Source organism: Ciconia boyciana, chromosome 9, assembly GCF_034638445.1.
Source record: "Ciconia boyciana chromosome 9, ASM3463844v1, whole genome shotgun sequence".
Lineage (NCBI taxonomy): Eukaryota > Metazoa > Chordata > Aves > Ciconiiformes > Ciconiidae > Ciconia > Ciconia boyciana.
Window position 1 is genome coordinate 12,871,615 of NC_132942.1, and position 26,905 is coordinate 12,898,519.

The window sequence follows — 26,905 nt, forward strand, 5'->3', positions numbered from 1 at the left end:
CAGGCTAATGTGGGAAGATCCTCCTTGCGCCTTCTTAACCCCAGCTTGAACCTTCCCCGTCTCCCGCCTCGTCCCAATTAGTGTTAAGACGGTGCTCTGCTGCCGGCGGCGCGGGCAGCACTGAATGGTGCAGGGCACCGCGCTGTCTTCTGTGGCAGGGGAGGCAGGGGGGCCTTTCAGTACAAAACCTGCAGGCAGGCAGGCAGGAGAGATGCTTTCTTCCCTCCCCTGCCTGCCACCTCCCTGGCAAAAGGGACTGGGAGTGCTCCCAATGGGGGACAGGCTGCCCAGACAGTCCCTGCTCTTCATGGGAGCAACGGCGAGGTCCAAAAAGGCACCTGTGGCTTGGGGAGGTGAAGCATCCTGCAGATGACGGCCATGGACCAGAGGGGTAACACTGTGCTGTGGTGTCTGGCAGTCAGCAGGTTCTCTTCACTGGCTCTTCACCTGTGTATGTCAAGGGGCAGGATTCAGGCTGGTTTTAACCTCAGCTCCCGTTTCACAGCCACAGAGCCGCTGACACGGGGCGCCAGAATGCACAGGAATTACAGCTCCCCCGCCGAGCGTGGCAGAGCCAGGCTGCGTGCCGAGCTGCTGCCTCCCACTAGCTGCCACCCAGAAAGCCCTGTGTTTGGTGTCCCAAGCCAGGGGAGGAGGATATTTCAGTAAGGATAGTTCACCCTGAGCTGGCCTCCCCTCCCCTGTCATTTCACAGCCTCAAGGCAGCAACCCCAGAGCTGGCAGCACTGCGGCGCGAGTGGCTCTGGTGGAGCTGGGAGGCTGCCCTGCCAGCACGCTTGCTCCTTGCTGCCTGCCCGTGGACCCAGAAAGCCTCCCGGCTTCCCCACGTTGCCTGTGTCAGCCCCCGGGAGTAGTTCAGGGATTCCCAGGACCACAGGCCATGGCTGTGGCTCCTGGCAAAGCCAAGGGGAGCTTTCCAAGCACAACACCGCAGAAGATCCTGAGGCTGTAGCTGCGGGTAGGAAGCGTGGCTGAGGGTGGGCTCGCCTGTGCAGCCTGGGCAGCTCTGGAACTGGAGCGGGAACCCGACGTGGCACGACATGGTGATGTCTACAGTGTTCCCTGGAGGCAGCAGCTCTGCTTCCCTTCTTGTGCTACTGCAGGTTCAACCTCACTTGCAGTGTGGGGACCTGGAGGGACAGTTGCTCGCTGCCTCCTGGCAGGGATCTGCTCTTGCAGCCAGCTGAGAGGGGTGAAGAGCTGCCAGTGCCGGGGTGAACGGTGCCCACAGAGCTGAACTGGTGTTAGCTGGGAAGGGCAGTGCCACGGGAGGACGTTTGCAATATCCTCCAGACAGAAAGGGCCTCATGGAGCCCCATCAGCCCATGAACTGGTGACCAAACCGCCAAAGGGGACAGTGGCTGGAGCAGGGCAGGAGCAGGGCTGCTCCTCCTCCAGCCCCTGCAGCCGCCCCGACCCCGGGGGAGCCTCCTCGCTGGCGTCCCTCTGCCCATAGCCGTCATGTGGCTGCTGGCTGCCAGGACATCAGAAGAGGAAGGTCTGAAAATAATACCCCCCTCATGTTTTCCTTTCAAAAGGAGGGAGTTGCCATCGCGGGGAATTTTTGTGACCAGCAGAGCTGGCTAATAGTCAGCTCCTCGGTGAGTCAGGCACTTGCCCCCTCCCATGGCGCAGCCTGGCCACCCTGTGCCGCCAGCCTGGCTGGAGCTCGGGGGCACCCCCGCTCCCAGGGCTCCCCAGCTTGTCTCACGGGGCCACAGCGTTTCCTGCCACCTCCAGCTGTGGGTCTGCGAGTGGAAGCAGTCCCGAGAGTTTCAGGGTCTCAATGCCCTTGCTGGCCTCGGCCACAGCCCCCGCTGCTCCCTGTCCCGCTGGGCATCCTCTGTGTGGAGCCTCTCAAGCTTGCAGGGCTTGTGCCACCTCTTGCTCCATCCTTGGTCCGCGCAGGCTGTGCTGCCTCGCTGGAGAAATGCTGCGGTGAGGAGGTGAGCATTGTGCTGGAGCACAACACCTGCCTGCTCCTGCCTCTGCCTCTCTCCACAGCCATGGCAGGGCTGGAGAACTCCCGAGCGGACGGGACATTTCACTTCCCACTGTGCTTTTGTACCCGGCTCAGCACATGCAGGTTGCTGTCTGTTGGTCCTGCCTTTGGTTTTGGGGCAGATAACAAGGAATTTCTTAGAAACACCACCAGGGTTCAGGACCAGGCCCATGCCCTGCCTGGCTGATGCCATCAAGCAGTGCCAGCCCTGCTGCCTGCAGCAGCACCTGTCAGTGACTGGGGCAAGGCTGGCAGCAGCTGCTGGCACACGCATATTTGGGGGTGCTGCTCTCTGCTGTGCCAGGATCAGCGGGGTGGTGGGCGGTGTTTGCCGGGCTGGCTGCTGGCAGGCTTGGCATGGGGTGCTGCTGCTTGGCTCGAAGGGTGCAGGATAAAGCCGTCACACTTCTCTTGTGATGGGAGACACTGTTATCAGCATGCTGTGTGTGCCTGAGTGCACTGGCACTGTCTGGACAGGCCTCTGCCTGACAGACCCTATGCCTGGGATATGGCAGCAGCAGCAGCAGTCGGCACGGCACGGCGCTTGGCAGTAGCCACAGTCGGCAGGTGCTGTTTCCATTAGCCGGTGTTGAGAGAGGAGCGTCCCTCTTTGGGAACGGCCCGTTCCTTGCTGCGTCTACCTGCTGCCCCCTCTCCTCGCGCGGGGCAAAACAACCATCTGTTCTCCTTCTCTGCCCTTGCCTGGTGCTTGGTGGGGCTGCCCCAGCGGTGGTGGTGCCGGAGGGCGACGGCAGTGGGGAGGTGCTTTGGGCTCTGTGCGGGGCGGTTGGGGCCGCGGGGTCTCCCTGGCTCTGCCGCGGCACTGGCGGGTCCTGCAGCCCTGGGCTGGCCCGTCCCGGATCTCAGGCAGAAATAAAGTGGACTCTGTAATTTGGAGCCCAAATAAACGGCTGCTGAGTATAGTATGAACATGCAGCTCTGTAACCTGTGATATACTTTGCTGCTGCCCTTCTTTCTAAACCCGACACACCTTTGTTTAAAGTGTTCCAGCAGAGCGTTGTTTATTCAGGGCATTATTACCAGTATCTCAGACTCCTTTTTTCTATCCTTGTGACTCAGGGATAGTTTAGTGCAATTTCTTCCATCTTGCCTCCATATCAAAGTCATCCTGGCAAGTTTGTGTTTATTGTTTGCAGTTAATGTTTAATATTTCCTATTACTGGCATCTCATGGTTGATCTTAATTACATCCTTCTAATGTAAGACAAAAGTCAGTGAACGAGTCCACGTTCACACTCGGGCTGTGGCTCAGAGCCCGGCACCGAGCACCCCTTGTCCTGCTGGTGCTGCTGGGCCAGGTACCTGGTGCTGCCCGCACCCCTCCCCTCGCCCGCTCGGCACTTCACGGGCTGCATCAGGAGGGCGGCTGCTCCACGCGTGTCAGTGCAGGGTGTCCAGCGTGAGGCCCGGCACTGCTGCGGCGACTCCCACGTGCTGCGGCAATGCGGACAAGCAGCAGTTGTTTTTGAGCAGCTCGAGTGGAAGAAAGGATCAACCTGCTATTTATTTTGTCCGGCCTTTAAATGCTAGTGCTGGTTTTTCCTCTTGCTGGCTGGGCTGAACTGTTAAAACAGATTAGTAGAAATTAAAAAAAAGTAAAAATCAACAGAGTGCAGAGGGCGAAATGCCCTGCTCCTAGCAGGACAGCGAGGTGTTGCACGCCTCTGTGCAGACCCGGGAACCTGGGAGATTCCTGTGCTCCTTTTCTCCCAAAACTGGGGAGCTGATGGGGGAGCGGCAGCCTGCCGCTGCACAGCCCTGCCTCTGCACTCCTTGTGCCTCCCTCCGCTGTGTCACATCAGTGTGTTTGCAGGCAGGGTTCCCTCTGCCTTCGCTGCCTCCCAGGGAGGGACCGCTGGCCCTCCGCTTTGGGGCTCTCAGACTATAAATATCAGGGGGTGGCAAGGGACGGCTGGGCCAAGGCACAACCCGACACCACCTCTCCCTCATTCACAGTGACATTTTGTCAAATGCCAGTGGGGAGGCAGGTTGCTTATCTGCTGGCATACGCTCTGGTGACCTTCACAGCTCTGGCCAGGTGCCTCCTTGCTGTATTTACACTTATTTATAGCTCTCTCCTCCATCCCCACCTCTGCCCTCCTCCCTGGTACCGGAGGGGGGCTGCCCACCCCACAGGGGTCCCTCTGGGCTGGGAGGGCTGGGAGGGAGCTGGCGTGTCCTTGGCGATGAGAAGGGGCTGGAAGCACCCAGCTTTGCCCCCCAGGGTGCTGGTGGCCTGACTGCATGGGGACCACATCCCCTGGGTGGGAGCCGTGGGGACAGCAGGGTGCACCCTGGGGGCAGACAGGACTGGTTTTGGCCCCGGCGTGGGTCGCGGTGGCTGCGTGCCCCCATCGCCTCCCCGCTCCGGCGCTGAGTCAGCCCGGGAGGGTGCTGGGGGTCTGCAGGCACCCGTCCCAGCCTGCCCGAGTGGGGCTCCCACCTGCCCGAAGCAGCCTGCGGGGCGGGCAGCTGTGCCCACCACTGCGCCAGCCAGCCCGCTGCTGCCTGCCCGGGGAAGAGTTCATCCCAGTGAAACAGCTGCACGGTGCCCGTCTCCCTGCATGGCTGTAATCCCCGTTTCAAGCAGTCTGTAATTACGGATTTCCCTGATAAGCCCGGACGGCTCTCTCCAAAACTCCTGCCCAAGGATTTTCTTTCCTGTTTAGAGACAAGCCTGGGGTGAGGGCGAGAAGGGGGAAACTTGCCGGCCGGCTGCGAACGCGGTCACCGGGAGCCGGCGCTGCCCGTGCCGCCAAGGGAGGGCTGGCAGGAGCCAGCACTTCATGTTCTCGGCATTTCTCACCTTCTGCTGGTTTGGGTCCCAGCCTAAACGCTACTGGCTAATTTGGGGCTCTGTCTCCAGCGCGTGTGGATGTATATTTATCCCTTAATGCTTTGGGTAGGCACTCGGCTGTGGGGAGGGAGGAGGGTCCGCGCGGGGCTGAGTCACTGCTTCAGCTCCTCGGCGAGGAGATGGGCTGCCTGTTTCTGGCCGGTTCCTTTGGCCCCTCCAAGGAGCTGCCGCTTTCCTTCCTTTTTTCTGTACAGCAAAGTGGCATGTGAGTGACAAGGCAATTGCAAAGCATCCTGGGGCTGTGTATGCAGGCAGCAATGCAAATCTGGCCTCCTAGGCTTAAACAGGATTAAGTTCCCGTGAAGGCGCTATGCCCATCCAGCAGTGCTTTCGCGCTGGCAGACTTCAGAAGCTGAAACTTTTGCAGCCTCACTAAGCATGAGCACAATGTGTGTGCCATCACCCAGTGCGCTTGGAGCCTCACTGCAAAATACTTGGCCACAACTTCAAGGGGCCGGACCCAGGAGTTCTGCAGATAAGCGAAATTTCTACCAGTGCTGTTGTCGGGGGTGAGACAGAGGAGAGGACCTGCAGGTCTCTTCGTCACGGTCACTGCCCCTCTGAGCCAGTTAATCACTGCAGGCAACGGCCAGTTGAGCTCTCTTGCTTGCCCTGGTTTAGGTTGCTATTGCCTGGCAGCAGGGCTGCGGTTCCTCCCAGACGGTGTTCAGAGGTGACATGGCCCCTCTGCCTCTTTCCCAGGCTTGCTGCAGGGAAGGCAAAACCCCAAAGCATCAGCATTTGCCTGAAGGCTGATGAACTCCGGGTGGCAGGTGCCTGTTTTCAGGCTGGCAGGCGGGAAGGCCACGTGTTGCCTGCTCCCCGGGCAAGCTGGCTGCACACACGTGGAGCCAAGGTCTGCTCTTGGTGGGCTCGCTGGGTACAGCTGCCCCTGGGAGCCAGCAGCCCGGCCCCAGCTGGCCTCTCCAGCCCTGCTGACCAGGGAGTTTAGTCTGAGGAGCCTAAGTTGACACTGAAAAAGAGGAAAACATTTCCTGTCTCGTTAATCCAATATTTGAATTAGAGTTGGGCTTGGAGAGGAGCCTCGTGTCTCTGCAGAGATAAGACCTCACATGCTCCCACACCAGAGTTAATGCTGCTCCAAAGCAGGAGAAAGACCTGAAAGGGGAAATGTGCCATCTGCTGTCCCCACGACGCTGGGAGCCAGCACTGAGCTGTGCCCAATGGGGCATCCTTGGATGTGGCTCCAGCCAGTGGCAGCCCTCGCTCTGCTGCAGGTCCAGCCCAGGACATGTGCCGGAGCTGCTGGGGACACTAGAGATGATTACCCGCATCGGCCACCCTCATGATCGGGCAGGGAGATGGAGCTAACCCCCATGCCACCTCCTCATCCCGCTCTGCCTTGCCACTGCCCCGGGAAGGGCAAAGACTGGGGGCTTTACAGAGGGACGGGGAGTCAGAGCAGCAGGTGCCCTGGTGGGTGCAGTCCCCAGAGCACCTGGGAGCTCTTCCATTCGCAGCCCCGGGAGACAAAGTGGTGCTGACCAAGGGGCCACCAGAAGCTCTCAGACTGATTTGCTCGCATGGGGTTCCCAGGAGAAGGCATAGTGCAGGCTGGGGGGGGAGCTGGCCCCTCCTCACCCGCAGTGCTTAGGGAGAGGCCCCGCTGGTACTTGTCTGGAAACATTTAGGTGCAGCCGAGGCTCCCCAGGACAGGAGAGTTGGCGAGGTGACCTCTGGACGTCCTTGACTGCCGGTTTGGAGACTGTCCCTTGTGCTTTCTTGCTATTGCCAGCTCCACCGTGGTAGACGTGGACGGTGGGGCTGGCAGCAGGACAGTGCAGCCGTGGCGGGCACAGAGCCCTCCTGCTCTCCAGGCTGTCCCCGGGCACGCACAGCACGGCTGCTGCTGGATCCGGCCAGCCTCAGCAGGGGCACGAAACGAACACAAACCCTCGGTGCGAGGGTCCCTGCCGGCCTCCCAGGACAACCTCTGCTCCCAGGATTGAAGTTATAAACCCCTTGCAGTGGGGAAGGGCTGTCCGAGCTCAGCAGTAAATGAATGAAAACGTTAATGCTCTGTCCTCCCAGCAAGCAAAACCTCTGCAGAGGCGAAGCTCCTTGCAACATGCAAGCGAGTATCAGCTGCCTCCTTGTCCTGTAATTGCGATCGCGTTTCTGCTAGGGCTGAGGTCAGAGTTGGTTCATGCTTTAAAGAAAGCCGAGGAGGATGTCTCTGACAGGAGGCCGTTTCCCCAAGTGCCCTCCACCTTTTGGCTTTGGCTTTCAGGTGCAGCTGCCTGCGGGGTGCTGCTGCGGGTGCTCCGGCTGCCAGAGGGGATGCCCAGGCTTGGGCTCCTGCTCCCCCAAAGGATGTAGGTCTGTGGCACGGGGGCACTCGCATAGCCGCCTGGGCGTCCCTCTTCCCCGGAGCAGGGATTCATCAGACAAGTCGCAACGAGCTGCCGGCAGCTTTCTGGTCATAGCCACACTGCAGTGCGCGCGGGCCAGGTGTCTGGGCTGGAGGATGCCTCTGAATTTTTGAGCATGTCTCCATGGGTGTTTGCTGGCTGCACACCAAGAACCCATGGCTGATCTTCCTACAAACTCCCAAGTAAAATTAGAACAAAAGTTCACTCCTCTCCCAAGGCAGCAGGAAATGCAAAGGGTGGGAAAAGGGAAAGTCAGAGCAGATGAAGTCCAGTGCCCACAGGCAGCCTCCCCATCTCTGCCAACCCCTCCCCGGGCAGGGGGCTGGGTCCTCCCCCACCCCTGCGGCCAGCCCAGAGGGACTCTGCTCTCAGCGCTCAGTGCCGGGCTAGCGGTGCTCAGAGTGATGGATTCCCTCCAGAGACTCATGTCCTTGGTGGCCGGGCCGGTTAAATGACCCTTTCTACCAGAGGGGGCTGGCTGGAGCTGCAGCTTCACGATGGGATGCCCTGCTGGGTGCCCATGTGGGCGGCTGCACTGAGCAAAGGCTCTCCCTGCTTTTTCCAAGGAGGAGGGGGACTGACGCAGGCAGAGATGAGTTTTTGGGCACTTCTGACCTGTGCTAGCTGGGAACCTGGGAGCATCTACTGCCAACCACTGCCTTGGGATGGCTGCATGCAGCATGGCACTGCCGGGGCACTCCTGCCTCCAGGGTGCCCAGAGAGGGCAGCTCAGAAGCATTAGATTGCAGGAGTTTATTTTTACCCAGCCCTGTTGCCAATGGGGACATGTCACATCTGTGGAGTTGATCAAAAGATGTCCCGAGCACTGGTGTCAGCTGGTCCTTGTGATCTCAGCACCAGGATCTTTTCCCTTGTGGCATATCAAAAGGAGCAGGAGAATTTGACTGCTTTGCTATTTTTAATTGAACGCACGCACACACACACACACAGACACATATATATGTATGTATGGCTTTTCTAAAAATAAAAGCTTTTGCCTGTGTTCCCATGGGAAGATTTGGGGAGAAGGCGGAGCCAAAGTTGTTGCAAGACTTTTTCTGGAGCAGGCGCAAGAGTGGTGGCAGGAAAGCAGGGACAAGCCACAGCCGGTAAGGGACACATTTGAAAGGCCAAAGGATGTCTGATCCCAGAGCAGCCCAGGATGCCCCTGAGCAGAGAAGACAGGAGAGCTGGGGGAAAGGTAACATCTGTGTCCCCCAGAGCTGGCAGTGATGAGGACAGGGACCATTGACCTGCTACATGTGTTCTGACCACCCAGGGAGCAAAGGTTTTTGCAGGGCGGGTTTGAAGAGCCCCAGTTTTGGGCTGGAGCCGTTCAGGGGGTTGCATAGATTTTTTTTTGTGCCTGATGTACTTGGTGGCACCATGCTCATGGATGTCTACCTGATACATCATCCCCCCAGCATAGGGGCAGCTCCCCAGCCCCCAGTGGGGTTTGCCCACACCAGTGGGGCTGGGGCAGCATCAGCAGCTCCCTGCAGCCCCCTGCCCTGCTGCAGCCGTGGGGATAGCTGGGCCAGGGGTCCGCTGCTGGGACGTGGCATTGGCTTGCTATTGGCCGTGAAGCTGCTCTCTCCTGCCCTTGCTGCATCCTCCAAACTGCTCACCCTTTCCTTGCCACCCCTGGGAGGGAACGGGGCAGAAAGCAGATGAGGAATGCAAAATGGTTGGGGGGGTGTGCGTGTGTGCACAGGAGTGTCCTTTGTTGTGGCACAGGGTATCCTAAACCCGGTGGGGAGCACTGGCACACACGCTCCTCAGCTTCTGGGAACACAATCAATACTCCCAGATTATCCCAATTAAAAAAAAAAAACAAACAAACCCAAAAAAAGAAGAGAAAGAGAGAAACACTGTCTTTTCCATTCCTGCAGCTCAGTTTGAAATCCCTTTTCCTTCCCGTTGAGCATCGGAGGAGACCCTTCCAGGGCACTTCAGGAGGGGAGGCCCCCCCATAGCCTCTCTCATGTGCTCAGATGTTTGCCTGCTCCAAAATCCCTTTGCTCTGTAAATAAACTTGCTTCCCTCATCGCCAGAAAACTCCCCCCGGGCAGCCAATACCAGGAGGAGTCACACCAGACCTTTCCCCTCTGTGTTTGAACCTGGACATTGTGGGCAAAGCCAAGCATGACCCAAGGGCTCGGTGCAGGCAGCGAGCGGCAGTGCGGGCAGGGTCATGCCGGTGCCAGCCCTCGCTCCCGCGGGTGCTGGATGCAGCCATGGGGCTTTGTGGCTGGGCAGCAGCTGGGAGCCAGGCAGAAGCGGGGCAGGTCCCCGCTGCTTTCTGTGGTTAAATGGAGATTTTTAGCTCAGTTCCTAGAGCTCGCATCGCCCTGTGTGCACCCGGACATTGATTCATTTCCATGCTGTTTTTCTCATCCTGCACGTGCGATGCAGGGCCCAGGGTCTGTATTGCCTTGGCGGTGCCTTGGGATGTGTGGCTTCCCCAGAGGAACTTTCCCCAAGCGGTTCACTGCCACGTGGCAGGGACTGGGACGGGGTGTGGAGCAGCCACGCTGAGCGGGCACGAGGCTGGCCACCAGAGCCTGGCCCCATGGATTGCTGTCTTGTGTGTGTCCAAGTCTCTTGCCTCGCTCTGTTATCGCTGATCCCCAGGGCACCTGGATAACCCTGGATGTCACCCTTAGGGCACCAGAGGCAGGAATGGCTTCAGTTTCCCCTAAGAGCACCAGCAGCTGCTTTACGGCCGTCCAGGTGGCTGTGCTGTGCTTTGAGCTTCTGCTCGCCAGAGGGGACAAGATTCTTCCCGTACAGACGCTGCTGTTCCGATGCCTGCCACAGCGCGAGACACAAGAAGGGGGCTTTGGTGGCAGTTGCGGGGCAGCTTTCAGTAACCAGCAGTGCCAGTACCAGGCTAAGCAAACTGATTTGCAAGATGTGCAGTGAAGAGGTGCTCTCTGTGCTCTCCACTGCTGTGTAATTGCTCCTGGAGCCACTTGCCAAAGCTGATTCGAAAGAGGGTCTGAGTAATGGGCTCGAGTGGAGGCAACAGCACATGGGGAGACCGGCTGTCTCCACAGGTGGTTGCTGCCTGCCCCTCTGGCGTGGCAGCAGGCTCACCCCCTTTCTCTTCTCTCCTCAGTACGAGGTGTCTGGCGAGGAGCACCTCTACTCCGACTTCCCCGAGATTGACTTGTCTCAGCTGGATGCCAGCGACTTTGACTCAGCCAGCTGCTTCAGCGAGCTGCAGTGGTGTGGGGAGCACTCGGAGACCGACTCCAGCCAGTACAGCACTGATGACTCTGAGCTCTTCCAGGTACCCCCATCCTCCTGGCACAGGGGACCCGAGGATGGAGGCAAGGGGAGGGCAGGAGAGAGGGAGAAGGAAGGAGGGGACCCACACAACTATTAATAGCTCCTCCCCAGCTGATTAGCGCTCCATTAATTTGTGTGCCGGCTGTAAATGGAGCAAGCAGAGTAAGGCTAATGAGGAGGTGGATGAGCAGAGGAGGGCTGCTAAGCCAGCCCTCCTGTGATGTATTATTAAAAGGGAATTACAGCTGGTGCACAGCAGGTCCCATTCAGTTCCTGGGATGGCAGGGTGTGCCAGGGTGCTGCGTGGGGGTCTTGGGGCTGTGGCGTGGGGCAGGTATACTCCTTTCCCAGGAGCAGAAAGCAGCCCCTTTCTCCAACTCTGACATCCTCCCTGTGTTTGGGGCTCGGGTCCCTCTGGCAGAGGGCGGCTGGTTTCTCTCCTCACCTTTGCTCTGGGATGGCCCCATCGCTGCGCTGGCACCCGGGACCACACAGTGCAAAGTAGTGCTGGGGCAGAGGATGCTCCCAGGCACCGGCAGGGCTGGTCTTTGTCCCTCAGCATGTTTTTTCCCCTCCTCGCAGAAGAGCTGAGCATTTTGCAGAGCTGTGGTGCCAGGGCAGGGCTGTGAGCACAGCGCAGGCAGGTTGGAGGCAGGCAGCTGCAGAGGCTGCCTGGGGACCGGGGGCAGAGCAGGCTGGGCAGCCCACTTGCCTTTCCCAAAGCTCTTGCCATGCCCTGAATGTGCCTCGTCCTTGGGGGCTGGGGTCACTGTGCCCTCCTGAGCAGCACCCAGGCCCTTACCCCCTCGGACAAGGAGGTTGCGACCCACTGGTGCCCGCTAGTCACCAAGTCTGGGTTACATTTTGGGAGGGAGAAGGATCTGTATTTAAACAAGGGGGGGGGGGAATAAAAAGCCCCAATATTTTCTAACCTGGCCATAATAACAACCCTCTGGCTTTTATGCTATGCTGATGCTGTGCTTGAAAATGGTCCAGTCCAGCTGAGGGGCCTTCATCACGAGATGCATATTTTCCGCTGAACTTCCTGGGGAAAAGATAAACAGAAAAGAAATGCAAAAGACAGGCCCATTAGGAGCAGTGGAGCATGATGAAATGTATCCCACTGAACTTGTATGCACAGCAGCCTCGTGCCAATAACAGGAGGAAAAGAAATGGAGCCAAAAATGGAGCATCCTGCTGCCTTTCCCTGGAGCCTGCTCTAGTAACTGCGAGCAAGGTTAGGGCACGGAACAAAATATATTTAATTTCAAACAAGATGAGAGAAACACAGGAGGCTGTGTGCAGTCAACAGTCCTCCTTGCAAGCCTGAATTTACCCCCGTGCTAATTTTATAGCTGATGGTAGCCTGCTTCTTGTTGGACATGGTTTACATTCAGAATATGATGGAGGAGGACTAAAAAGAAGGAACTCCTGGCTCACTTCAGCCATTCCTCAGCTTCTGCATCTTCTTCTGGGCTTTTGCACCATATTTCCAGACTGGAAGGGAACTCATGGGGCTGTGTGGGACTGGGACGGTGCTGGGAGGGCTGGAGGTGCATCAGCCGAGGCGAAGCCCACATGGAAAGAGGAGCCCGAGGGGGCATGTCGGGGTGGCTGGCGGGGAGTAGGCAGGAGCAGCCGTGGCCCTGCCTGGCCCAGCGCAGCCCTGGCACAGCCCCAGACACTCACAAATCTCCCCTCAGCATCCCCAGATCGTTCGCCAAAAAAAGTAGATCAGGGGAGCTGTAATACAAGGCCCATCTTGTTCAGGGGGCCGTGCTCTGTCGATAGGGTCCCTCGCAGAGCACTGGGTGCAGCTGGCTTTAAGTGTGAGGGGTCAGAGCCCCTGTAGAGCTGGAGGTGCCTGCGTTTGGTGGCTTTTAGTGAAAACAAAACCCCGTACTGCTTGTTGCAAGCTGTGGCATCTGGCCAGCGGTGCAGCCCAGGCTGTGCTTCCCCTGCATGCTCCCAGGGGGCTGTGCCCTCTTGTCCACTGGGCAGCCCTGGGCTGAGCTTATGGCTCTCCACGTTTTCTTTGCCTTCCCCATCAGGAGAGCTGCGAATAACCGGCCGTGCCTGCTCAGGCCTCCCCTGCCCCGCAGAGGGCAGGGGGCCGTGCCTTCCCCCTCCCCGGGCTCCTGGATGCTGCTCCCAGCCCTGCTCAGCAGTGCTGCGATAGCCAGCACCGAGGGGGGGAGCTTGCAGCCCAGAGTCAGGAGGATTTGGGCAAGGAGCCTTTTAATCACAGATCCTTTATCTGCTGCTGTTTGCCTCATGGTGGGGTGGAGGCGACTATGGGGAGAGAAGATGCTCTGATTCATTATTTTCCTGCTGGGGGTGCAAGGGGACAGACTGATGCTCCTTTTCCAGTTGGGTCTCTCTCCCCCTGATTCCATCCCAGTGCTCCACTGGGAAGAAGCTCTCCCAGGTCCCCTGCAGGGTCACCGGGAAGTGTGGGTGCTGGTGTGGCACTGCCAGCCCCTCTTCCCCCCTGCCCAGCATCCCCCGGTCCCTCTGCCCAGCCTAACTCCCCCTCTCTTCTATGCCTGCTCCTTTCAGATAATAGACAGCGAGAACAAAGCGCTGCTGGCAGCCCTCACCGAGACATTGGATGATATACAGGGAGATGACATGGGCCTGGCTGCCTTCCGAACTATGGAAGAGGGGGACACGCTCAACCATGCCTACACCTCGCCTGCCCCCTCCCCCAAACCCACCGCCCCGGTCACGGGGGGGCCGCCCCCGGCCCCCGAGTTTGATGAGCTGTCTCTAGTAAGAACCCACTTCCTACTGTTTAAGGTGGATTTGGATGAGCCCCTCATAAGCCGGCTGCATGGGTATGATAGGAAGCAAAGGTCTGAATTTTTTCATTCTAGGCTTAAAACTCTCTTTAACCGTCAATACCAAAGCATATACTTGTATTGTATACGTATACATGTTCTGCATCATTGCTGTCACCTCCATCACCATCCTCACGGGAACAAGCTGTGTGTATACAAATATATATATGAAGGGGGTGGGGGCGGGTGTCAAAGGGGTGGGGGCTGCTTTGCCAAGACCCACACCTGCTTTTAATCGGGCATGTGGATGTGGGGCTGCCCACGGGTCTCCCCAGCGCATCCCAGCCCCGTGCCCAGGGGCAACGGTGGCTGCTCCTGCCTGGCTCTGCCTCACGGCCGAGCTCCCCACTGCTCTCACAGGAGGGATGGGGGGCTTGGCCGGAGTGTCGGACAGCCCATACCCTCAGGTTTCAGCGGGAGGGCTTGACCCCCCTTGCCTTCCACCACAACCCCCTCAGGGGCTGTGTGGCCTCCAGTCCCTACAGATTTGGTGGCTGGAGCATCCCTCTTGGTTCCCTGCAATATTGGGGCTCCAGCCCCACTCCCCCTCCTGGCCAACACTAACTGGCAGCATTTGCTGCAAGCCACCGCCATCCCCGGGAGGTCTCCTGGGTCAGGGGTGCTCAGCCCACTCCCTTCTAGGACTCACGGTCCCCCCCAGGGACCCCCAGCCTGGCCCCGGTGTCTCCCCAAAAGCCGGGGCTGTGGCGGGGAGGAGTGACATCCAGTGGTGAGAGCGTGCATTTCCACCGCCCACGCCCTGCACAGGGGGGTATATATCACACACAATATGTATGTGTATATATAGGATGTATACGTTGCAGGGGTGGGGGGAAAAGGTGCTGGTTGCTTCCACCAACAGGAGCTGCATGCCTAAAGCTGTGGGTGCCCCAGCTGACGTTTCCCGGCAGACCCTGACCTGGGCACCTCCTATTTCTATCACCCCTTAAAACCCCCCATGCCCGCCCTGGGGCTCCATGCCCGCCGGCCAGCACGGGAGCCCCAGATCTGTCTTCTCCGTGCAGTCCCCCGGCGCCTACGCAGTCGTCTTGCTGTTGAGCTGTGTCGCCTTCGGTTGTTAGTGCGACATGGGTGGAATATGAAATGCTGTTGCTGGGTGTGGGGTTTCTTTTTTTTCCCCTAACCAAAAATGGTTTTGAGTAGAAGAAAAATGTTACGCTGACCTTGCCATCAGAAGTGGTGGCACTGTGGGTAATCCAGGGAGAACCCCACTTCCACCACCCGTGGGCTTGACAGAGCGTGTTGGGGAAGATCCTCAACAGGTCCCACAGGGGCTTGCATCTGTGAAACGCCGTGCAAGCTCATTAATGAATCAAAGCCCTCTCTGGATGTTTCGGCTAAATGAGCCTTGCACGGGGACCCGAGCGAGCAGTCCAAAGCTGTCACTCATGCCAATGTAAAGTCTCTGTCACCTAAGGGCAGAATTGATGGAGTGAGAAGTTTGGACACCACGACAGCTCCTGTGTGTTTGACCGGAGCAGGGATGCCCCTGGGAAGTAGATTTCCTCGTGTCCTCACTGCCCTGACCTGCTGGGGGCCCTTGGGGACATGGGTGAATGCTGCAGAGATGGCCCCGACCCCCTTGGGGCTGTGTGCGGCCAGGTGCCTGCCCCCGCAGCCACGGAGAGGTGGAAAATGCCTCCCTGCCTTTTTAATTCCCCCCCTCCCATTTTTGGGTCAGATGCTCAGCAATGAACGTGCTCAGCACAGGCGTGAGCCGAGGGGCTGCGGCCCTGCCGGCACTTTCTCCTGCCCTCGCTGCGATGCCGACTCCTTTTCTTGCCGCTTCTCTTTGTAGCTGAAGAAGTTGCTCCTCTCTCCATCGCACACGCCTCCGAGCTGCGAGGCTCAGCGGGATGGGAGCGCCCGGCGCCTGGGGACCCCTAAGTCCCGACCTGCACGGCCCTGCACAAAGGTACTTCCTCAGCGGGCAGAGCTCGAGCCCATCCAGCGCCCACCTCTCGGGAGCCGTCCTAAAGGAAGTCACCGAAGGATGGTGTTGGGGAGCGTGGGCAGCCTCTGAGCTGGGCCAGGGGCTGAGGACAGGCAGGGACTGTCACCACTGGCACAGCAGCGCATGGTGTTCCCGTCCCTGTCTGTGCGGGGGCTGCAGTCTGGGCTCAGCAAAACCTTCGGGCTTCGGGCTGGGCTGAGAAACATCTCAATCTCATTTGGACCCAGTGGGGCCAGGCCTCTCCCAGCTTCCCTGAGCACTGGTTTGTGAAAGCCCCGCGTGCTCCCTGGCCACCCCCTCGCCCCCACTCCCCACTGACTCACAGCCCAAGCTGGGAGCCATCGGCCGGGGAGAGCTGCATGCTGCGCTGCAGAGCCGACCCCGTTGCTTAAGCTAATCTCCTGAAACCCAGCAGAAGTTCCCATCAAAGATTTTTCTACTTGGCTAATAGTAATTGTGCGGTGCATTAGGCCCAGCAAATTAGATTGCCTGGGAAAAGCAGCAAATCTCCCAGGGAGAGGGAGTATCATTGCGTGCCAGCTGCTGGAGGGGCAGTGGTTGGGCTGCCAGCCCCGCGTGTCCAGTGGAAACCCCCTGGGGTGTAGGGCTGACTCCCAGGCAGGTCGGGATGCTGGTGGGCCAGGACAGGGGGATTTGAGGATGCGGGGCGGCTCTGTTAGCCCGGGGGGATTCTCCCCCCATGCCTGGTACTTGTGTCAGGTCGTGGCTGCAGGGCTTGGGGCTGACTTTCTCCTCTCTCCTTTCTGAAGGTGGAGGGTCCCCGGGACAGGAGGGCGAGCGTCCCGCAGGTGCAGAGCCGCAGCTGCACCGAGCTGCACCGGCACCTCACCTCCACCACCCCCTGCCCCCAGACCAAAGGCCTCCGGGTGCCCGAGGAGTGCCCCAGCAGCCGCCACCACGCATCCCCAGGCAACTGCACCCATCACGAGGATGACAGCGATTCCAGCGAGGACTCGCTGAGCTCCGGCGACTCGGTGACCCCCCCCTCCTCGGCAGAGGATGGCTCCAGCAGCCAATTCTCTTGCGAGAGGGAGATGCACTCGGTGGTGGAGCTCATCCGCTACATGCACACCTACTGCCTGCCACCACGGAAGCTGCCCGCCCGCGATGCCACTGATGCCAAGCCCCAGCCCTGCAGCAGTACCTTCAAGAGAGCCAAACCGGACTGCCCTGCGCAGCTGGCCCCCCCCAGCAGTGCCCAGAGCCGGCCGGGCTGCGCCTGGCAGGTCGCTGGGGGCTGCAAGAAGCCTGGCGCATCCTTCTCCATCCTGAAGGAGCTGCTGGCACGGGACCTGCTGTGCGACGTGAGCAAGCCATACCGCCTGGGCAAGCCCGTGTATGCCGCCCTAACCCGGCCACCCGGCTCCCACTCCCCTGTGCCACTGGCCCAGGATGGGGAGGGCGCTGGTGGGACCTGCACATCCAGAGCCAAAATGGCACCAGAGAAGGGCGAGCCACAGCAGAGCCCCGGGGCCGAGGCAGAGGCACCACGGGAGCCGGGTGGCCTCGAGGACGATGCTGGGAAGCGTGTGGGTGCCCCGGCCGCAGCTGCGGGGAAGGTGGCCCGCAAGCAGGAGAGCATCGTTTATGCTGTCCGCCGGTCAAAGAGACTCAACCCTGAGCTCGGCCACTGGCTCTCCTTCCTCGACGAGCCACCCCCCGAGCCCCCCATCCCTTGGGAGGCAGGGGATGGCTGTGGCCCCCGGGACACCCTGGCCTGCAGAGAGCCTGCACCGTGCCCAGCACTGGAGGGCTTCTCTGCCGAAGAGCCCGCGGCCGAAGTGGAGGTGGGGAGCACAGAGGAGGGAGACGGCGGGAGCACGGCACCACCGGCAGAGCCCCAGACCCTCTCCCTGGGCTCCCCGGGGGATGGCGAGGTGGGCGATGGGGCTGAGAGCCAGCGCCGTGCCCTCCTGGAGCTAGCAGGTGAGGGGGGCCGGGGGCTGTCGCTCTGCTTGCCCCTCCCTGGTGTGCCCGCGCTGCCCGTGCCATTCCTGCCGCAGGCGAGCACTGCTGGCCAGGCGCCTGGCACTCAGCTGGCGGTGAAGCTGTGAACAGCCCCAAGCACAGCCGAGCTGTCCCATGTGCTGGCTGTCTGTGGGATCCCATGCATGGGGAGTTGGGGAGATGGGGCCCTGTTCTGGTTTTGGGGTTCTGTTTCACTCCATGGGGGCCTTCCGCCTCCATTTCCCCATCCTTATAACGAGATGAAGGAATTGGTGTAGCAGGGACCAGGGCTGCCCCATCCTTCCGGGTCTCTTTTCCCCATGGGCTCGCCCTGTGCCTGGGCACCGGTGTTCACCTGCACCGGTGCCCCAAAATTGCAGCTATCCGCAAGCGCTTGGTGAGCATGAATGGCTCACCCCTGGCAGTGTTAGCCCTCCCGCAGACGCTGCTGCCTCGCAGGCAGGCAAAGCCCACGGTTCCTGGCCCCCCACCAGGGCAGGGCAGGCAGAGGGTCCCTGGCTCCCACCACGAGCACCGTGGGCGCTGGAGGGAGCACAGTTCCGCTGGTAACCTGCTTCTCTCCCTGCCTTTCAGAAACACCGAGGTGTCTCACGCTGTCCCTGGCACAAACGTAAGTGCACACAGGGCTAAACAAACTGTGTGGGGGCTGGAAAGCTGCCTCGGTTTGTCTGGCTGGGCATGCATCTGCGGTGACAAAGCGAAGCTGCTTTGGCAGAGCAGACTGAGCCATGCAGCTGGGCGCGGGGCTGTGGGGAGCCACGGTCCTCGCTCGGGTGCAAGGAGCTCGGAGAGCCCCGGGCCGAGGGCAGGGCATTTCTGCGCATCAGGGGCAACATGCCCCGGAGCGCTGGCTGGGACAGGGAGGGCACGCTGCTCGCCCCGCTGCCCCTCGCACCGCTCCACAGGGTTACTCCATCAGGCACTAGCTGTGGTGGGAGGGCTCGCTTGCAGGCAGTGTTTTCTCATCTTCCTTTTGTGTTTTGGGGACTGTGGTTCACCTAAACACCTTCTCTCTCCTTATTTTCTCCTCTTCTCCAGTGACCCGACCTTTGGGAAGAGAAACTTTGAGCCGATGCTGACCGTAGAGCTGTGTGGGACAGCAGGTAGGACAGGCTTTTAATTTTTTAGTTTTGCAAAAATCCTCTCTGCTGCAAGGGGGCAAATTTACCCTAAATTCAGCCTGGAGTTGCTGGCTCCAGCTGAGCCCAGCTGAGCGAGAATGTTCATCCCCCGACCCAGGAGCCCCCTTTTGCATCACAAATGCAGGGGACTTCCCGTGCGCTGCCTCTGCATCCGAGCACTGCAAGCAGCTCGCAAGCTGCATCCTTGAGATGCCAGTGCTGGGGGGGACGCATTTGGGATGGGGGGGGCAGTTCAGGGGGCCCCTGCATGAGCCAGGAGGGAAGGGAGAGTCCTCTGGTCCCTTCTGGGATCAGGCATCCTTGTTCCCCACGTGCCACTGGATGGATGAGGCTGCAGGGGCTGAGCAGCCTCCCTTCCTTGCAACGCCTGGTGCAGCTCAGGCGTCAGGGTGGGACGGGGCAGGACAGCAGGGGTAGAGCTGACTCCTGCCCTTTGTTCGGGGGGGTCAGGTCTCACACCGCCCACCACTCCGCCGTACAAGCCTGCCGAGGAGGACCTGTACAAGCCAGACATCCCCCAGGAGCCAGGGAAGGAGGACGGGACAGCGCCCAGCCTCGGGGGTGCAGGGGACCTGGCAGCCTCCTGGAAAGCCCCCAGGAAGCACCCCGAGAGGACAGAGCTCTTCGCCCACCTTAGCCGAGCTGCCGGGCGCCCCATGCTCCCTGAGCAGCAGGGCTTGCTCAAGCGGCCCTTCTCCCGCTCCTTCGGGGACCATGACTACTGCCAGGTGCTGAAGCCCGAGGCTGCCCTGCAGAGGAAGGTGCTCAAGTCGTGGGAGCCCCTGGGCCAGGCGGAGACAGAGCACAAGAGGAGGGTCCCAGCTGCCCACTACCAGGGGCTGGACCTTGGTGGCAAGGAGGCAGGCAGCGAGATGCTGTGGAAGGATGGCGTCAAGCAGCTGAGAGACCAGGAGATCAGAGCCAGCTTAACGAAGCATTTTGGCTTTCTGGACAGTGCTCTCGATGACGAGGACATGGTCTTCTGCAAGACCCCTGAGTATGACACCGTCTTTGAAGACAGCTGCAGTGAGAGCGGCTCCCCTGTGGAGGAGGAGGAGGAGGAAGAGGAGGAGGAGGAGCACGGCATCACCAAGCTGTGCCTGCGGAGAAACCCCCTTTCCAGGACCAGTTTGCATTACTGTTCCCGGAGCAGGTCCAGCTCGGGGTCTTCGTGCTGCCGATCCCGATCGCCCGCAAGCAGACGGACCTTCAGGTACAGGGAGCAGTGGAGGAGGCACATGGGGCTGTTCTTGCATGCTGTGTTTTTGCCCCAGTGCATGGCAGCCCAGCTCTCTCTGGTCTGCTAGCCCAAGTAATAAAGATGCTAATTAATGAAAGAAAAACCACTGAAATAATTGGTACTACATCAGCAGCTGCTGAAAACATCAGCCATGGCCAGAGAAAGCAGCACCGGGGGGAAGCAGCCAGGGATTTCCATCGCACTGGGGGCGATGGGGCATGGGAGGCTGGAGCCGTGCCTGGGAAGGGGTGAGCGCTGGCTGGGACCCCCCTACGGCACCTATCAGAAAGGACTTTCCAGTGTCCTTTCCAGTGTTTCCAGACCCCCGTCTCTCCTCGGCTGCCAGTGCTTCTGAGCGCCCGCCCACCCACTGCTGCAGATGCTGTGTGCCTTGGCTTCTCTTTGATGTTTGAAGCTTTCTCTGCTGGATCCCCTGCCCCTGCTGATCTCTCCCTCGCTTCCCAGGTGTGAGAACAGCGAGCAGTGTCAGGGCGGGAGCAGGCACCGGGGCCAGCTGGAGAAGAGACGGGAAAAAGCCATCGTAAGTGAGCGGGGACCCTGCGCTGGGACAAAGCAATCCCCAGCCCTCAGTTCATCTCCTGCTCCAGAAAAGCAGCGGTGGAGCCCATTAGCCCTGGCTTCAGCATCCCTTTGTTCGAGGCCAGTGTTAAGCAAGGACATGGGGGTGGAGGGGGGAGAGAAAAACCTAGCATGAAGTGGAAGCCACCAGCGATTGGCAATACACAGAGTCCTTGGCGCAGAAATGCCCGAGCATCCTACACCGGTGCTTCAGTGCATGTGGCATTGGCAATTAGCGGGATGAGCTGAGGAATCCCTGAAGCTGCTCAGCCGTTATGGATGCGGTCCTGCTGCACAGGCGGCCTTATGCACCGGGAACCCTGCGTGTGCCCACCGGTGGGAGCTGGGTGGGGTGGTGGGCATGCAGGGAAATTACTGTTGGTCGTCTCCACTGTTGTGCGCATACACACACACTCACACATGCCTCTGGCATTTTTTTTCTGCAATGCAATTGGATTTTGCCCCTAGCAATTCTTGGGAATATTTGCTGGCATCTTCACGAGGAGAAGCTGAAAAAGCTGCAGGAATGAAGGAGAAATTTAAATGAGAAGAAGGCGGGGGTGGCTGCTTCAGCCTGGCTGTAACACCGTCCCAAGGGACATGGATATGGCTGTCCCCTGCAGCAGTGGTGTCCTGGGGGCTAGCTGGAGCAGAGACAGCCAGACCCTGGAAATGTCAGGCTGTGCCCGCGGCAGCATCACCCTGCTGCAGCCTGGCTCCTGCGCTGGCTCCCTGGGGCTCCTCGGTGGCCCTGCTTTTCCAGCGCCCATCAGCAGTACAGAGGCACGGGCTCCCGGAGCCTGAAACCTTTCGCTTGCTTTGCCAGGGGGAAGGCCGGGTGGTGTATATCGGAAACCTCTCCAGCAGCATGAGCTCCAGTGAACTGAAGAAACGCTTTGAAGTGTTTGGTGAAATCGTGGAGTGTCAGGTTCTGTCCAGGACTAACAGGTGGGTGGCGAGTGAGCCGCGTTCTGGGGCTCCAGTGGCTACAGGCAACCCCTCTCCTGCAGCAGCATCAGCACTGCCAGGCAGTGCAGGGTCACCCCTGCATCCAGCTGTGCGTGTGCAAGTGATGCGATTGTGCCGGCGGGGTTAAGTGCTCTGCGCCACACCAACCCCCTCGGTCAGCCGAGCCCATGGTCTCGGTGCTTTGGGCGAGGAGATGCAGCGTGTCCCCAGGTCCAAAGGCATGGGGAGGATGGGTGGGATGGAGGGACAGCAGGATGGACAGTCAGCGGGATGGAGGGACAGGGATGCAGTGCTGGACAGAGCCACATCAGAGGGGCTGAGGGGCCCATCGCATCTTGAATTCTTTCTCTGGTTGCTCAGGGGGGATAAATATGGCTTCATCACCTACCGGTATTCAGAGCATGCCGCCTTATCTCTGAAGAATGGTACCTCGCTAAGGAAGAGGAACGAGCCTTCGTTCCAGCTCAGCTCTGGTGGCCTCGGGCACTTCTTCTGGACCAGATACGCTGACTTGGGTAAGAAAGCAGGAGCTGCTTTTTCCAAAGCGTCCTGCTTATCAGCACAGAGCCATAACGGCACATTGCACTGCTGAACCCTAGTCACGCAAGGATCCTAAACTTCTTTAGAGCCTGCCGGGAGAGCCCACCGGCTCTCCTGTGGCTCATGTAGTTGCTCTTAGCTCAGTCAGATGGCTTGGGAAACTAGGGAGAGAGAAGAAAAGCAATTGCGTGAGGACCCGGAGTGCAAAACGTAGCATCACACTCCAGGGCTGCTGGGTCTCAGCTGACCACAGCCCATCCTGTCTCCGCTGCATTTCTACACAGTACTGGACCCTTCCCAACAGAGAATTCCCTTCCTAGTCGTTAGAGAAAGCAGTCAGCAACATCTCATTAGCCCAGGAGGTGACCTGGGTGGTTTACTGCTCTGCAGGACAGATTCACCACACTGCACATGCACTTTTAAGCCAAAATGACAGCACTGAAATGTGCTGCAGTCGCATTAACTCTTTCTGTGTTGTATGGGCTTCTGCAAGACCTCCTGCCTCACTCAGTGACCACATTAGCCAGGGCCTTGCTGGACCCTGTCCTTCCATGGGTGGTAGGGCTGCAGCCTGAGCTGAGGGACAGGAGCGAAACCCTATGCTAGTCCTGCAAGAGAAATGTGATCCAGGCTTTGCTCAGCCCTCATTGCTGTGATCTTCAGGTGTTTCACGAACACCGCGCATTTATTTCTGTACCCGCTGCAGGGGGTGAAGTGGTTCTAGTATCCCACTTCTTGCATGAGAGACTGAGGCCCAGAAAATAAAGCCCTAAGTCTTGACTTACCTCTAGACGTGCAGTCCGACACAAGTACTGCCCGATCTTTTAGCACTTCTCACCTGTTCAGAGCAGCAGTCCCTCTGACTTTGGGTGTGGGTGCAAATGCCCGTTGTTCATCTAAACAAATCCCAGGGCCTCTCATTTTGGGCATGGAGGAGATAGGCAACAGATAGCACCCTGTGATGATGTTGGCACATGGCTGTGCAGTGTTGGGGGAGGGGGGCCAGAGCTGCCCCCCTGCATAGGAGAACCCCCCTCAGTGCTCCTCACCTGCAGATTGCTGCAAGGCCAGCAGTCACCCCCTTATTGCACAGCCTGGCTCGTTCCTAACATCCTGCTCGCCCCGGTACAGGATGAGATGGGAGCCTACAGGCAGAGATGAAATGCAACCGTGCCATTCATGGCTCATTCAAAAATATACACCCAAAAGGGTCAACCTGCTGTTAAATTAGGCAGCCTTATTTCTGGCATTTGCTGAATCTCCCAGGCTTTGCGGTGGCACTGTTTGTTCAGGTTCTGACGGAGGGCTGGGGAGCGCTGCAGGCAGGCACCCCCCTCCCTGCGACCGGCACGGCTCCCGCGGAGACGGCCCTGTGTCCGCGCCTCGGAATTCGGCTGCATCCTGCAGATATTTGTGCACCTGGAGACGGTTGTCTGCGGTGTGTGACCTGCTGGGCTGGGCACTGCTACAGCCCCTCTCCCCAACAGCTTATTTTCAATGGCGGAGAGACAGCACGGTCCCCGCTCCCTTTCCCCATCACCGCCTCGTCCAGGCTGGCTTTGCGGTGCCAGGATGCAGCATGCTGGTAGTGGGGGAGCGAGCAGTGCCCTGCCGTGCCTCAGTTTCCCTCCCCGCCAGGCAGCGAGCGCGCTCGTGCCCCGCTCCCTGACCCGGCTGCCTTGTGTCCCTGCCGTTCCCAGATTGCAGCGCGGAGGAGTCCTCCCCAGCTCCAGTGAAAAGCAAGTACGAGACTATGGATTTCGACAGCTTGCTGCAGGAGGCCCAGCTAAGCCTGCATCGGTAAAAGCCTTAACCTTGGAGGAATACCTCAATACCTCAGTCAAGGCACTTCCAATATGTTTACGTTTTCAAAGAAATTATTCAGTCTATGGAAAGCGAGAGAGAGCGAGAGAGCGAGAGCACGCACGCGCGAGAGAGAGACTGCTGTCCCTTCCGATCGATGTTTACATTGAACAAAGCTGCTTCTGTCTGTGAGTCCCCATGGTGTTGATGTCTCACTGCCACACGTTAGTCCCCCCGCTTCTGACTGGTTGTTTTAGGGTGAGCCTAGGAGCCCCCCGGCCCCTCTCCCTGCTCCCGCCCCCCCCGTGCTCCCACCGCCCCCGTGCTCCCGCCGCGGAGTTGCAGCTGTGTTCACCATAATATTTTTTGTCCGTAGTGTGTGATGATGAAATTGTTAATTGTGAATAGAATCAGGATTATAAACTAATTTTTAATAGAAGAAGAGAAAAAAAAGTATATACTTAAAAAAATGTATTTATGGCTCAGATGTACTGTAATTCAGATTTATTGTACCGCTTCCTTGATTTTTAACTATGCACTGTAATGAGGCACTTGCCACTCAGCAAATGGGGGGTCAGAGCAGAGTCACGGAGCCGGCATTCACCCGTTGACCGCAGAGGCACCCGCCTCCCCCGCTGGCAAACCGGGGTGCTCGGCAGTCGTGTCGGGGTCGCCCACTTTGCTGTCAAAGCCATTCTTCTTGCTCGCATGGCCCCAGCCCCCCAGCCCCCCAGCCCCCAGCCCGGCTGGGTCGCGGCACCCAGATGCTGAGCTCGGTCCTGGCGCGTGATGGAGCCGGTGGGCAGTGGGGCGCGCCAGCCCCGTGCCATTCTTGCCATGGGGCCATGCAGCTTTGCAGGGATGAAGGAGAGGGGTGGTAGAAGAATGCACTGCCTGGTGGGCTGCGAGACCAATGCCTGCCACCAGCGCTGCTCCAGCCCTCCGCTGCCTTTGGAGCCAGGAGAGAGGGGCTGGGGGGCCAGAGCTGGCCGGTCTTGATCTGGCGGGTCCTGCCGGCACAGGCTGGGGGACGGGTGCCTCCAGCTCCGTGCGAGGGAGCTGGCTTCTCTCTGGCTCCTTGGGCTGCTGGGAGACTGGCTGGGCAGAGCGGCTTGCTCCCCGCTCGCTTCCACCCCCTGCAAAGCAAGCAGGGTGAGAAGACCTGTCTGTGATCCCTGCCCGGCAGCCAGCCCAAAATCCAGAGAGGCAGGGAGGCGGGAGGGGGCACGGCAGCCCTGCCGAATGTCTGCCCCACCCAATGCCCTGCCTGCGCTCTGCCCGGTGCCTGATAAGCCATACACTTCCCCAGCACCCAGGTGGCACCCAGGATCCGTCCCCCATGCCCGCCAGCACCCCGTGGCATGCTTGCCCGCTCTGCCTCTGGCCGGGAGCCCTCAGAGCTGCCCGGCAGCGCTGGATTTAAGGCATGCTCAAGCAGCAACCCCCCTCGAAAGTTGCTTGCAAACTTGCCCTCCATCTCCAGGTGAGGTGGGAGGGGGAGAGAGCCCACCACCGGCTGGAGCAAACCCCATGGTGAGCCGGCCAGGGACACTGTTTTCCTGAGGGAGCGGGAATCTCGTGGCTCCTCAAGCCATCGCCATCGTCTCCATTTATTTTTCAGACCCAGAGACCACTAGGGATTCAGCCATCCTATGTAGATAGAATATTATAGCCTTAACTCTGCCAATAGATAGATTAGAGTCTCCTGGGGTCTCCCCTTGACATGACTTAGGGGTTTTATTCTCATTTCCCTGGTGTGGGTACTATTTCATTTTGCAGGGAGTATGACCAAAGCCTCCGAAATTGCACAAGATGCGATGCCAAGAGCCTGAGCCCTGCCGAGGTGGCCCTTGGCTCCGGGGGCCGTGTGTGCAGCTGATCTGTGGCAGGAGCAGGAATGCCGGCAGCACCGATACCAGCACAGTTACCTGGCTATTTCTCCCTGCTTTCGGGGGAGCCGTGGTTCTGACGACAACCATCCCGGCGGTGCGAGGGCCCACAGGCCACTGCAGGGTTTGAACTGCGGGTCCCCAATCTGCCGCCGGTGACGGTCACTGTCAGGGAACAGTCCTTGTGCCATTTCAGTCTCAGCAGCAAGGTTCCGTGTCTCTCCTGCCACAAGCTCCCCCCATTTCTCATCCCACCTTAGCAAACACAAGTAGCTCTGGCCGAGACTGAGCATCTGCTATTGGCAATTGCCTCATTGTAGCTTTGCCTTTTTCTGTCCTAGTATTTCCTCACAACGATGATGTTTACATGTGATTGCTATAGAGCTTATGTAGAATGTATATAGCGACACATTTAGGGTGGGTAGTACTGTCCTGTGCTGTGCTGATGTTTTTCAGAAAAAGATCAATCCAAAAAAAACCACAAAAAAAAGCAAAGTAAGTGGAATTCTTCCATCTCCTGCTCAGCTGGGGACACCGACCCCCACGGCCGGGCCCCGCTGGGGATGCATCAAGCGTGGCGGAGGGGAAGGGTTAGTGCAGAGCTGGGGGGGCTCCAGAGCTGGGGGGAGCCCTCTCCTGGGGGATCACTCAGTCGCTTCCCAAGCATTGGTTTCGGTGTACCCAGATATAAAATTTGACATTGTTTTCCTGCGGCTCGCCGCCCCGGGTCGGCCCACAGCACCTGCCCACGCCTGGCTTCTGGATATCAAGGCCAGTGCTCGGGAAGGGGAGGGCTCCTCCTGCACAGAGCTGATCAGTACTGCACCCGTAGGGTAGGAAGAGATGCAATAAGTGGTCTTTGTGGTGCCTGAAGCCTGTAAGTGGGGTTGGGATTTTTTTGTTTGTTTGTTTGGGGTTTTTTCTTTGGTTTTTTCAGTGAAATTGGGATGGTTTGTTTTCCCCCCTCCCCCAAGAAATGTCTCCAGGACTTATGCACTATGTGCAGAGGTGTGCAAGGTGCAGAGGCACAGCTGTGGCTGGGGCAGCCCTCTGCTGCTGCCTGCCCCTGCCAGCCCATTGCTGCAGCAGGGAAAAGCAGGGGGCACGTGCTGCCTGCCCCAGGGCTGTGTGCTGCCTGCCCCAGGGGCTTCCCCCGACTTTTAGGACTGGCTGAGAGTAGAAGGTGTTCAGCTCAAGAAGCACAGGTCTGCTGGCTTTAGAATCCCTCATGCAGGGTTTGTGGTGAAAAATAAGTTTCCACTTGATTTTTTTTTTTTTTAATATAAAGGTGTATTTAGGTCGCAGTGCTCGAGTCTGCAAAGGGGCAGGAAAGAGGGCTCGGGCACAAGGGG

The 26,905-nt window shown here is 59.1% G+C and overlaps 1 protein-coding gene across 1 annotated transcript in view; it reads left to right on the forward strand.

Annotated features, from left to right (window-relative positions):
* Positions 1-26,905, forward strand: part of PPARGC1B (PPARG coactivator 1 beta) — a 58,235-nt gene that overhangs the window by 25,675 nt on the left and 5,655 nt on the right. The window contains exons 2-12 of the mRNA XM_072873175.1: positions 10,415-10,588; positions 13,147-13,359; positions 15,247-15,363; positions 16,173-17,349; positions 17,965-18,001; positions 18,430-18,494; positions 18,984-19,746; positions 20,239-20,314; positions 21,179-21,300; positions 21,682-21,836; positions 23,562-23,661. Coding sequence (XP_072729276.1) covers positions 10,415-10,588; positions 13,147-13,359; positions 15,247-15,363; positions 16,173-17,349; positions 17,965-18,001; positions 18,430-18,494; positions 18,984-19,746; positions 20,239-20,314; positions 21,179-21,300; positions 21,682-21,836; positions 23,562-23,661 — 2,999 coding nt within the window. The remainder of the gene's footprint in view (positions 1-10,414; positions 10,589-13,146; positions 13,360-15,246; positions 15,364-16,172; positions 17,350-17,964; positions 18,002-18,429; positions 18,495-18,983; positions 19,747-20,238; positions 20,315-21,178; positions 21,301-21,681; positions 21,837-23,561; positions 23,662-26,905) is intronic.